Source organism: Mastigoproctus giganteus, chromosome 2 (assembly GCF_048544385.1).
Source record: "Mastigoproctus giganteus isolate SK-2022 chromosome 2, ASM4854438v1, whole genome shotgun sequence".
Classification (NCBI taxonomy): domain Eukaryota; kingdom Metazoa; phylum Arthropoda; class Arachnida; order Uropygi; family Thelyphonidae; genus Mastigoproctus; species Mastigoproctus giganteus.
In genome coordinates, this window is record NC_143576.1 from 207,073,495 (window position 1) to 207,085,977 (window position 12,483).

The following is a 12,483-nucleotide window of genomic DNA, read 5'->3' on the forward strand; positions in this document are numbered from 1 at the left end:
CCTTGAAACCTGGCATTGTATTTTCCTCTTTGGCAATGTATGTTTGATCCAGCATTTTTTTCCAATACAGAGCAGTTTCGTTAATTTTAAAAATTTATTGCATTGAATAGCTGCCATCATCAATAATTTTTTCCAACACATCACAAAATTTCTCTGCAGCTGCAGAATCAGCACTGGCAACTTCACCACATACTTCAATATTGTGGAAACCAGCGCAATGCTTGAATCTATTAAACCACTCGTTGTTTGCCACGAACTTGGGTTGGGGTTTGCCGTACTTATCCTTAATATCTTTATAAACACTTGTTGCTTTTACTTGAATGGTCATTAGACTCAGGGGCACTCGCTTCTGAATCTGATTTTCCATCCATATTATTAACAGCCATTCCATCTTCGATATAGCACCTGAACGCCATTTTGTGATCACTGTTGATCCTTTGACATGTTCTTTTATAAGTGCACTGTCCTTTAAAATAATATTCACTGTTGAAGCAGTGAGACCTAATTCCGTGCAATAGATGACAAACTTTGTCTTGCTTCGTACTTCTTAATTATTTTCATCTTCATTTCTAAATAAATTTTGTTTCCTTTCCTGGCACTACCACCACTTGCAGTTTTTGTTGGTCGCTTTCCTTTCATCATTGTAATTTGTTCCTATTTACATATTACAATGATATAATTGAATATTTCAGCGAAGGGGAACGCATTTCATCATAATAGTGTAAAAACCCACCCAATTGCAGTTCTTGGGATTATCACAAATGCAATAAGATCAAGTTTACTACCCTTTTATAATTTCTTGCACTAACAGAAAAGCCCAATAAACCAGAAAGTGCAAACTGTTTTTTGGTCATGGCCTCCAGAAACGTGCTTTAGAAAAATATCGCAAAGGCGTTGAAAATTGATTCTTATAACGGGAACATATGATAACGATGAAAGGGTGGTGCAATTTCCATTATATAAATGACCTTTTATAGAGATAAATAGCTTAGTAATATAGCAAAATTTTCAACTTCCAAGGACTTGGAACGAATTATAAAAAAAAAAAAAAGTGTTATTGGATTCATATTACGATATTTTCATGATACCTCCGTTTATTCCTACGGGATACAAAATACATTTCCATGAATTTTTTTAGTTTTCACCAGCTGGCAAAAACTTACGTAAAGTCGAATTTCCGCAAGTCGAGTATTATGCAATTTGGGGAGTTCCTGTACACAAATTATTTGTTAACTATATAATATTGGTGTAGATACACCATAGTTTACCCATAAATTTGAACTATGTATGTAGTGTAAAGGCATCGTTTTAATTGTATCTCATATATTGTGGGTGCCTTCACAGTGAGATAGCTGGTATTGCACTACTTCAAATAAATAACACTTCTCTAATAGAGAAGACTACTAGATGATGAAGCCCACTAGCTTCAAAATAATCGTCAGAGTGGTGGTATCCACTGAAAATAAATAACTTCTCTACTAGAGAAGCGTTATTTATTTGAAGTAGTGCAATACCAGCTATTTCGTCGTTAAGGCACCTACAATATGAGATACAATTAAAACGATGCATTTACACTATACACACATTTCAAATTTATGGGTAAACTATGGTGTATCTACACTGATATTATATAGTTAATTACCTAAACCCATAAGAAATTATTTGTGTAATAAATAACAGTGAGAATTCAAACTCTGAGCTAGTATTTATTTATTACATGTTTGTTGTTTGTTATTTTGTTTTTAGGAGCATTAGCAACTAAGGCCATATTACTCCGGGATATGCGGTGGTCATTCCCTGACCTTTCCACATCTTCCGTATTTGATGGTGATAGGCTTGAACCCCAGTCTAATCAAGAAGCGTGTGCTACTCACTGCTGCTCCCTCCCACCTGGCTACGCAGGTGCCTTATTTATTAGATTGCTTAAAGATATAATTTAGTAGTTTGTCATTATACTTTTGTCATTTTTTGCCACAGATTAAATATTACATTTAATAATCATAGCACTTTTGTGTTTCTTTTTCTGAAATTACTGGATTATTAACTGCACTGGGACTTGACTAATTATTTAAGAAAGAAGAAATTCCTTTCCAATGCATACCTTAATTTTTGTATCTGAAGATCCTGAAGCCATAAAATCTCCATAAGGATGGAAGTCCACACATTTAACATTTGCTTTATGCCCTGTCAATGTCCTCATAACTGAAAGAATCAATCAGTTTATATATTAATAAAAAGTTTTAACAAAAAAAAATGGCACCATAACAAGAAAAGATGTATTAAATTTATATCTAATGACATCTATTTTGGGGGAGAAAAAAAAAAAAAGAAAAAGCTTAAGTAATATAAATTTTAAACTCAGCCTGCTTTCAAAAGGGCTATAAAGATATGACAAGAGTCTGATGGAATCCAAGTAGCCATATTAAAGAAAGGCAAGAAAAGTCAAACACTTGGCTATAATGATGGGTGCACCCTAGAACCTGGGCAAAACTATATGGGAAAAATTTATAAAATAATAAGAGAAGTATACCTCAATATAGTATGCAGATATATACTTCTCTTATTATTTTACAAATATTGATATCAACGTAGAACGTATTGAGCATTACAGCTCTGGTTCATACAATCTAATATGAGAAATGTGTAAATACAGAACCGTCAGTTTTACTTCAGTGCCATGGAAAATTTGGGACTCCACAATTAAAGATAAAAGAGCAAGGTCATTCAAACAGGAATTGAATTATAAGGGAATCTCACAACATGGCTTTGTGAAGGGAGCTTGCATATAACTAGTCTGATCAACTACCATGAGCTGACCATAAAAGAACAACATGCAAAAAATAATTCTGACAATTTCTTTAGACTTTGGTAATTTATTTAGACTTCTGACATAATCTCAATGATTGTCTTTTGTATAAAGTGCAACAATATCACATTCGAGACAACATTATTACTGTGAATAAAAAGGATGGGTAAGAGACAGTTGTTATGAAAGGTCACTGCTACTTCATTAATAACAATGAAGTTATTACAAGTCTGATGTCTTAAGTTTTCTGTAGAACACTATATAAGAAGGTTTCAAAAAGGTTCTGTTTATCTTCATTTCTTTATGGATTTGGGGATGCTGATTCTGAATATGAACTCAGTTTTTGCATAGCATCAATGATTTGTTCAGAAATGAAAGAAAAGTAAATATACAATAACACCAAATCAGATTTATTAAAAATGTTTAACTCCTATACAGAATAGAATATTAATCTTTCTTACATGTGAACAGCAAGCTAAAAAAAATTTCCTTAAAAATATACATTTGTATGTCTGTTTCAGTCAGAACCAAGTATCAGATATAGTTGTCATCACAGTGTCATCTAACCTTCCTTGATAACTCTTCACCGAGTATGTTCTGGTGGAATCTATCTTCATGCACTTCATTAATATCATTAGATTTGGTCTGAAAGAATCCAGGTGAGAGTGAAAGTAATGGAACATGATTAACATCAACATCCCATTCTTCTAAAATTTTCAATCAACTTTATCAACTAGTTCTTGCTAATTTTCACTCTTAATGTTACTAAGAAAGCTATTTACTATAAGACAAAATAAGTGCCAGGCATTTCTCTCTATGTAAATCATTTTGTCTTCAGTTCTTGTGAGGTCAACAGCTGCTTAAACTGTTGATCAATAAATTAGCTACTTTTTACTTTAACATCAGACAACTTTGGAAACCCACTGTACGTAATTTGTTTTCTGGATTATTGCCATAGTTTCTATGGGATGTGTAGGTCAGAGGTCCTTGAGGTTGTCACAGACATTCTCTCAGATATGCCAGACAAGCTGTTCTTGCTACCTGGGAGTCTAAAATGCTGATGGAACTGATATTCGGGTGACACTTAAGACAAGTGGACCCAATTTCGGCGAAGTCCGGACGGTCTATGACAGCCAAATCCTCTGCTTGCACCTTCACGATGGTGGGACTGTTAGTAATCCTGGGTATAACCTCTATGCACAAGTACATGGTGGGTGACCACCCAGGTGTGAACCAACATAAGCAGGGGTCGAGGTGTGGCGCCCACACCACATGGAGGAACGCCGCCCCTCTATGTTACCAGGCAGTACTAGGTGGTAGATGACTCTCATCAACCGGTGAAATACCACCACTTTGCTTATTGGAGGCTTGAAGTGGTGGAACCCATGTTTAGTCTCTAAAGCTAAGTTCCAGCCAACCCTTCCCTATCTCTTCCATCATGCAGCATGATTGATGATTTTTGAGGTTATGATGAATGTCGTGGTGAGATCCAATATTCCTTACATTTCGAGGGTACAGCTCTAAAACGGTGTTCGCAGGCCGGCCGCTAGATAGTACACCGGACCAAACCTATTGGTAACTCTCCAGGAGGCTTCCGGATCAGCTAGTGTATAATCTTGCTATCTCTGCTCTGCCAGATAGTGACTGGAGGGAGTCCGAGTAGTGTGTATGCGGGGAGCATTGTCGAGGCCACATTATGTCAAGGATCTGGGTATATTCTTACCACATGTACGCCATATCCAAAAATTTCATTACTTCATACAGCATGTCCCACCCACTTTTTCTTACTATTGAATACACCATGAATTGTCAAAATAATAGAGCAAGCTTATCTGCGAAAACATCTAAACCTCCCAAGGACTTCCTAAATCATTTCACAAATATATGTGGTCTCAATTCCAATCTCAACGATGTCCATTTCCACTTGCAGTCTTCCAAACCCCATGTACTTTTTCTGATTGAATCTCAGTTAGCAGTTGATTCAACTATTGCTCATCTCAGATGTCCAAATTATTTGCTGTATGATTCCTTTCGCCTCAAAGGTGGTACTTGTGCATATGTCCGTTCTGATATTCACCGTCAGAGACTTGGCAATTTGGAATCTTCTCTCTTTGATCTTCTCTGGCTTAAAATCTCTCTACCTCATTGTGTCAAATTCATCTGTTGTCTCTACCGTTCTCCCAACTCCACTAATCACTTGGAGCTCTTTGACTTCCTCTCTTTGCAACTTGCCTTTCTCCAGTCCAACTTTCCTAACAGTGAGGTAATTTTCCTTGGTGATTTTAACGTTCACAACTCCAGCTGGCTTCCGTTTTCTAGTTACACCGACCCAGCTGGTCGAGATGCTGAGGCTTTTGCAATTACTAATGACCTAGCACAGATTGTTCATTTACCTACAAGAATACCGGACAATCCTAATAATACAGCCAATACGCTTGATCTTTTTCTCACAAACAACCCTTCTAAGTACAAGGTCGAAGTGAGAGGTCCTTTAGGCACTTCAGATCACAACTTGGTGATTGTCTCTTCTCCAATGGAACCTTTATCTCATGGCTATTCCCAACCTCGTATTGTTTGGCATTACAAGAATGCAAAATGGGATGACCTACGAGACTTCTTTTCTTCTTTTCCTTGGTCTGATTACTGTTTCAAAACTTCCGATGTCAACATTTGCTCAGATCGTGTCAGTGAAATTATTCTTGCAGGAATGGAATCCTTTATCCCACAATCCACTTTAAAATCTCGTCCTTTATCTAAACCTTGGTTCTCCAACAAATGTGCTAAGGCTGTCCAAGAGAAGAATGTTGCATATCATAATTGGCTTGTTTCTAATTCTTCAGTTTCATTTTCTGCCTACACGAAAGCTCGCAACAATTGTAAAGCAGTTATTAATCAGTCCAAACTAGAGTTTGAACAGGCTAAGAGTAGAAAACTTGCTTCTTGCCCTAATGGTAGCCGAGCATTCTGGTCTCTTGCCAAAGCTATTGGCCGCAAATTTTGCCCATCTCTGCTCCCACCTCTGCCCAAACCAGATGGTTCTGTTGTCACTTCAGCCAAGGATAAAGCTGACCTGCTAGCATCCCATTTTTCTTCCAGCTCATGTATTAATGATCTTGGTAAAACACCTCCCACCATTCCTAACACGCTCCATTCAATGCCTTCTGTGGTCTTCCGTCAAAAGGATATCAGAAGGATTTTGATGAATCTTGATGCTAAGAAAGCTCCAGGTCCTGATGGTATTTCTCCACTTGTTCTCAAAACCTGTGCTCCTGAACTTACTCCTATTCTTTGCCGCCTTTTTTCACTTTCTTATTCCAAAGGTGTTTTTCCTTCTGCTTGGAAATTTGCTCATATCCAGCCAGTTCCTAAAAAGGGTGACAAATCCCTCCCATCCAATTATCGTCCCATTGCAATTACTTCTACTCTTTCTAAAGTAATGGAGAAATCAATTAACCGGCAACTCTTAAACTACCTAGAAACCTTCCGTCTGATCAACGATCGCCAGTATTGATTCCGTCAGTGTCGATCCACTGGTGATATTCTGGCTTATGTTACCCATTTATGGACTAATTCAATGGAAAGGTTCGGTGAAACACAAGTAGTTGCTCTTGACATCTCAAAGGCTTTTGATCGTGTTTGGCATAAAGGTCTTTTAAACAAGCTTCAATCTTATGGTTTGCCAACTGTTTTTAGTAATTGGTTATCTAGTTTTCTCTCTGATCGCTCACTGAGGGTGATGGTAGATGGCTCTCTGTCTTCTAACTTCTCCACTAATGCCGGTGTCCCCCAAGGTTCTGTTCTTTCCCCCACTCTTTTCCTTTTGTATATCAATGACCTTCTTCCATTGACTGGAAATCCTATCCATAGTTTTGCCGATGATAGCACATTGCATTCAACTTTCCATTTTGAGAAACCTTGTCCTGCTCAATCAGCTTCAAGTTCTCGAAAAGCTGCTGCCAATTCCTTAAATGCCGATCTTCAGGTAATTCTCCAGTGGGGCAAAGACAACTTAGTTGATTTCAACCCTTCTAAAACTCAGTCTTGTCTTATATCTCGCAAAAAGGATTCTTCTGCTCCTATGCTTATCTTTAGTGACACTCCGATTTCTAGGCAAAATGATATATCTCTTTTGGGGATTACCCTGACTTCTAATCTCTCTTGGCACAAGCACATTACAAATATTGCTTCCTCTGCATCTAAGAAACTTGGGTTTCTCTTTCGCTCTCGGCGTTACTTTTCTTCCAAACAGCTGCTCACTCTGTATAAATCGCAAATCCGCCCTGCCATGGAATATTGTTCCCACATTTGGGGTGGTGCCCCCAAAACCTCTCTCAGGCTTCTTGATTCCATTCAGAAGAGGGCAGTTTAGGTTAATTAATGATTCATCTCTAACAGAGTCTCTCCACTCGCTTTCTCATAGACGTACTGTTTCTGCTGCATGCCTCTTCTACAGATACTTCCATGGGCACTGTTCTTCTGAATTGGCTTCTATAATTCCCGCTCTCTCTTTCAAAACAGTCCGAACACGTGCCGCCACCAGCCAACATCCATTTACTGTCCAGCTTCAAACCCACAGAAGCAACTTTTCATCTTCCTCATTTATTCATTCAACTGCCGTTTTCTGGAACAACCTTCCTTCATACGTATTTCCTGAAAATTACAATCTACAGAAGTTCAAGTCCAATGTCAACAAATATCTTCTTTCGTCTTTTCAACCTCCAACCCAAGCACGGTACTAAGTACTATAGGTTCCAATACCTCTCTTGTTTGGGGTTCTCATAAAAAAAAAAAAAAAAATGAACAGTCATCCCCCGATTTACCTGGGGATTACGTTCCAGGAAAACACTGCGCAGTCCAAATCCACACAGTGTGAAATATAGTTTATATGACATGAGGGTTCTGTAGCAGTACACAAAAAAAAAAAAAAAAAAAAAAAAGTGCAAAAAAAAATTTTATTGAAAAATATAGTCTTCATTCGGTAGGAAAAAAAAGAAAAAAAATTAGAAACACGTCCATAAAATTAACCTTGCTAATACTTACCACTAGATTTTTAATTCTTCGTTGCTGTTTTCCTGGGATAAACTTGTAACAGTATCTGGCACCTTTTGAAAAAAGGTTAGTTAAAATTGTTTGCTTAGAAGCATGCTGTTTTTCTCTATAAATTTCTTCATAAGAAACTAAAGCTAATGATAAAGCTCTGAAAAAGTTTAAACTCCTCTCCAAATTAGTATCCATATCCACAGCTTTCTTGGCTAAGCTGATTTGCAAGTCTTAAAAACTCAGCTAGGCTTTTTGCAATCAAATTTGTGTGTGCATCTTCTTCATTTTTATCGTCATTTTCTTCACATTGCGAAAAAATATCATCCACTGATAACTGTTCTCTATGAGATTCAAGGACTTCTGTGATATCTGCTGGTTCCAGTTCTTCAAATCCCTCTCCGCTAACCATTTTGCCAATTCTTACAATCTTAACTTCCTCCAGCATTTCGACCATGGCTTCTTTAGTGCAGTTTTGGGGCCACAGCTTTTTCCAAACTGCATTCGTTGTTGAGTTCTTAGCTTCACCCCATGAGAATTCAATATTTTTTATAGCATCAAGAATGTTATAATTCCGTAATCTCGAATTGAAAGACTGCCTATTCCATCAGTAGCTTCTACCAATTGTAAAAAAGATCTTCTTAGGTAATAAGAAAATTTTTAAAAATATTATTAAAAAAAAACGACTGTAGACCCATGTACAGTACTCAAGGTGTGGCCTGACCCTTGCCTTATACAAGGGGATAATCACCTCCTTATCCCTTCTCGCAAAATTCTTGTATATCATTGACAAGACCTCATGACCTACTCTGGCAGCCTGTCTGCACTACTCAGAAAACTTCATATCTGACTGCACAATTACCCACAAGTCTCTTTCATTCTCGACTACCTGAGTGTAACACCACATATATCTGGTAGTGAAGTTCCAGTCTATATCTGGGAAGTCAAAATCCCCCATTATAAGACACTCTGATTTACTGGCCCACTGTTTCTCTGTATAATTGTTCATTGTACTCAAGAGTCATTAGGCCTATAACAAACTTCTACCCTTATTTTTGCTTTCTCAGTGCTTATGTCACACCAAACTGACTCAACATTGCACTGTCCATCGATGTCAACTGGATGCACTTCCTTAGATTTTATGTGTTTCTTACCTAACAGCATAACCCCTCCTCCCTTTCTATACACATTGTACTCCCCAAATTCCGATTCTGCATCCCTTATATCTGAGTGGCACCATGTCTCTGATATCCCAACAATGTCTGCCTTGGATGTCTTAACCAGCACTTCAAATTCAAATTTATTTACTACCCTGAGCTTTTCTTTGGAAAGCTCAGAGATCTTAGATGGCACTAATGATGCAGCAATCCTTAGTTAGTTTGCAAGATTATCATCCGTAAATTCAGCACGCAAAGGGTTCTTGGCTAAATTTAATGTTGAGGAAAAACTGCTCACATTGGCAAGTGGTAGAAAACAGCAATGCAATTTTCAATGCAAGATTCCTCAAAATTGTATATTTTTCAGTATCTACATAGCATTTATAAGATTCCAAAATAGATACGCTATTAAATTTGGATTTCAAAGTATTATCCAATTGTAAATGAATTAATTCTAGTTGCAAGGCATCAGGAGCTTCATCTGGCACCACATCAAAAAGGAGTCTAACATATCCTTAGTTTGAGTTCATGATCTCATAAATCTTGAAACTTCTTTTGAAAGTGATTCAAAATTTTGGAACACTCTGCAGCATACTCCACTATTGATTCTGGCTTCAACTCTTTCAGTGTTGAAAAATGTACCATGCAGTGTTCTTTCAGTTGAGTTACGAACAATTGCAGCATTGATTCAAAGTTCCTGATATTGACAAGAAGAGAGGCCCTCTATGGGGGAGCCATTAATATCCATGAAGAGTTTTACCTCATCTTTCAGCTCATAGAAGAACTTGAGCATGCGCCCTTTACTTAGCTAGCGAACCTCACAATGGTACAATAAATCACCATATTCCGCTTCAAGGTCCTTAAACATTTCTTTAAAATTCTCTCTTGTTCAATCCCTTATTTTTTATCACTTTCATCACATTGGTCATTCTTACAGAATGTGCACATTAATTTTGTTGGTGAATATGACAGTGACACACTATTAACGCATTAGATTCCAGTTGATGGCCCTCCAATTCTTTCTTAATTAAAGCAACAAGTCCATTTTGAGATCCTATCATAGATGGTGCGCCATCCGTAACTACACCACTCAGTTTTTCATAGGGTAAATTGAAATCACTTATTGCTGATTTGACTTCAGAAAAGAGATCTTCACCTGTGGTAGTCCTGCGCATCGATTTTAAAGCAAATAAATCTTCTCATATTGTAAAGTTTGCCGTTATCCCACATACAAATATAGCTAAATGTACTGTGTTTGCTATATCTGTTGTTTTATCTACAGCTAGAGAATAAAACACATTCTGATGCTGCTTGTTTCAAAGATACTTGGATATCATTAGTCATGTCTTTTATATGGTCAGAAACTGTCCTCTGTGATAAACTAATATTCTCAAACAATCTGTCTTCTTTTGGGGTTAAAATTCATTCAACAACAACTATACACTCTTTAACAAACTCTATGTGTTTGTTCCTTCAATGTGTGGTTTCAGTTTCTCTGCAATTAGCTCACACACTTCATAACTTGCTTGCGTTACAGATGTATTTTCATGAATAATATGTCTTTTTGGAAATAGATTGCTGTTTGCTTAAAGATTCTTTTAAAAATGTTAGCTTGTCTAAACGCAGTCTTTTTCAATTTTTCGTATTCATTATGTTTGGGAAAATAGTGGCATTCAAGATTGTACATTTTATAAACTGCAAACAATTCTTTACAAATGACTCACACACACACATTTTCCATTTACTTCCATGAAAAAATAATTATTCGTTAATTTTTCATCAAACAAATAACTTTTGACTGCAACTCTTATTATTACTAGTCATTGCAGAAAAAGGCCCCGTCTGCTGACGAGGCTACTAGAGACGGTCGTGTTCCAAGCCGCTAAGTGGATTTTTCTTATTTATTGATTTGAAATTATTGTTTTTCTAAAACTTTTGATTTAAATTTAGTAGTATAACATTATTTTGTGATTTTCTGATTAACTTGGTGTAATTATTCTTTACTCGGCCTTGTAATTGCATAAAAGTATCGGTAAAGGTTTCCACGTGTTTCAACTCCGGTACCGTTCGTAATTTTCCCGCCATTGTGATACGATAGTTGTATGCCGTACTAGATAGCTTAGTTGAACTTCGTTAGCAGTTAAATTGTACGTTTAAATAAATACATATAACGACTTAGATTACAAACGTAATATAATTAATTATATTTAACATAATTAATAACATAACATAATTAATTAATAAATTAATAGAATCATGACTCAGACCAGAGCAGCAAAGCAAAAGGCTCAAGCTAATGGAAGTGCTGTGGCTCAGAGCAGAACTGAGGGGGGCAGTTGTCCTCTGACTCACAGCCTTATAAAATGCACTGTTTGCTTGATGTTTGCAGAGCAATCGGGTACGGGACATGATACTGCCAAGGGGGATGTCTTTGTGTGTGCGCGATGCAAGGAGTGTATCGATATCAGGCAACAACTCGGCGTTCTTGTGGGCCTATATGAGAGCTTGAAGGACAGGGTGGATGCCCTCGAAGAAACTAAATTAAGGGGCCCATCAAGCTCTCAGCTGCCCACATCAACGCCAGAGCTTGCACTTGTGCATCGCGTGACACAAAGACAACCCCCAAGGCAGAATACGCTGGTCCCGAAGGAACTAGTAGTTGTTGGTGACTCTATTGTCAGGGAAACGGGGAACATGCTTTGTAAAAAAGAAAGGTGGAACAGGACCCGGGTATGTCTGCCAGGGGCAAAGGTTGATGACGTTGTAGAGCGAATATCATCTTTTAAGGGCACAAAAGGTGATATAGTTGTACACGTTGGCACTAACGATATTAAGAGTAGGAGACCGGCAGAATTACTTAACAAGTACAGGTCACTGTTGAACAAAAGCCGAGAATTAGGGTTGAATTTGAAAGTGTCTGCAATTCTGCCCAGACACGATAGGAGGGAGTATATGATGAGAGCCTTGTCGATCAATTCGGCCTGGAAAGATTGTGCAAGGCTCAAGGGGTAGAATTTTTTTCAGCCTGGAATGTACTTGTTAACAGGAGAGATTGCTTCTACAGGGATGGGATACACTTAAATAGAAAGGGTGCAAGAATATTTGCTGATGCTATCGAGGCAGTGTTAGGTGGGTCGGAAAACTGCTAGCTTGGGGGGAGACAAAGACCAATAGATTGACAGTAGCCACTGGCAGAGGTGAAAGAGATTCTTGCACTGCTTCTATTAGAATGAGCAGAAGCCTGAAAAACAAGATGCATGGTATTTCAGAGACTGCTGGGAGCCATTGCGGTACAAGTAAACACATGGGTTGTGTTAGGGTAGCTAAGAATAGAAACAGGTGCAGGTATACTTGCGTGTACACCAATGCTGGGAGTTTAGTAAATAAATTTGATGAATTTGAGGTATTGCTCAAAACATCCAAGGCAGATATTGTTGGGATATCAGAGACGTGGTGTCACACAGATATAAGGGATGCAGAAAT

General features: G+C 37.7%; 1 protein-coding gene across 1 annotated transcript in view; it reads right to left on the reverse strand.

The window, feature by feature from the left end:
• The window catches only part of LOC150090009 (katanin p80 WD40 repeat-containing subunit B1-like), a 331,620-nt gene that overhangs the window by 157,862 nt on the left and 161,275 nt on the right, over window positions 1–12,483 (reverse strand). Inside the window, exon 4 of the mRNA XM_090368931.1 lies at window positions 2,102–2,202. Coding sequence (XP_090225057.1) covers window positions 2,102–2,202 — 101 coding nt within the window. The remainder of the gene's footprint in view (window positions 1–2,101; window positions 2,203–12,483) is intronic.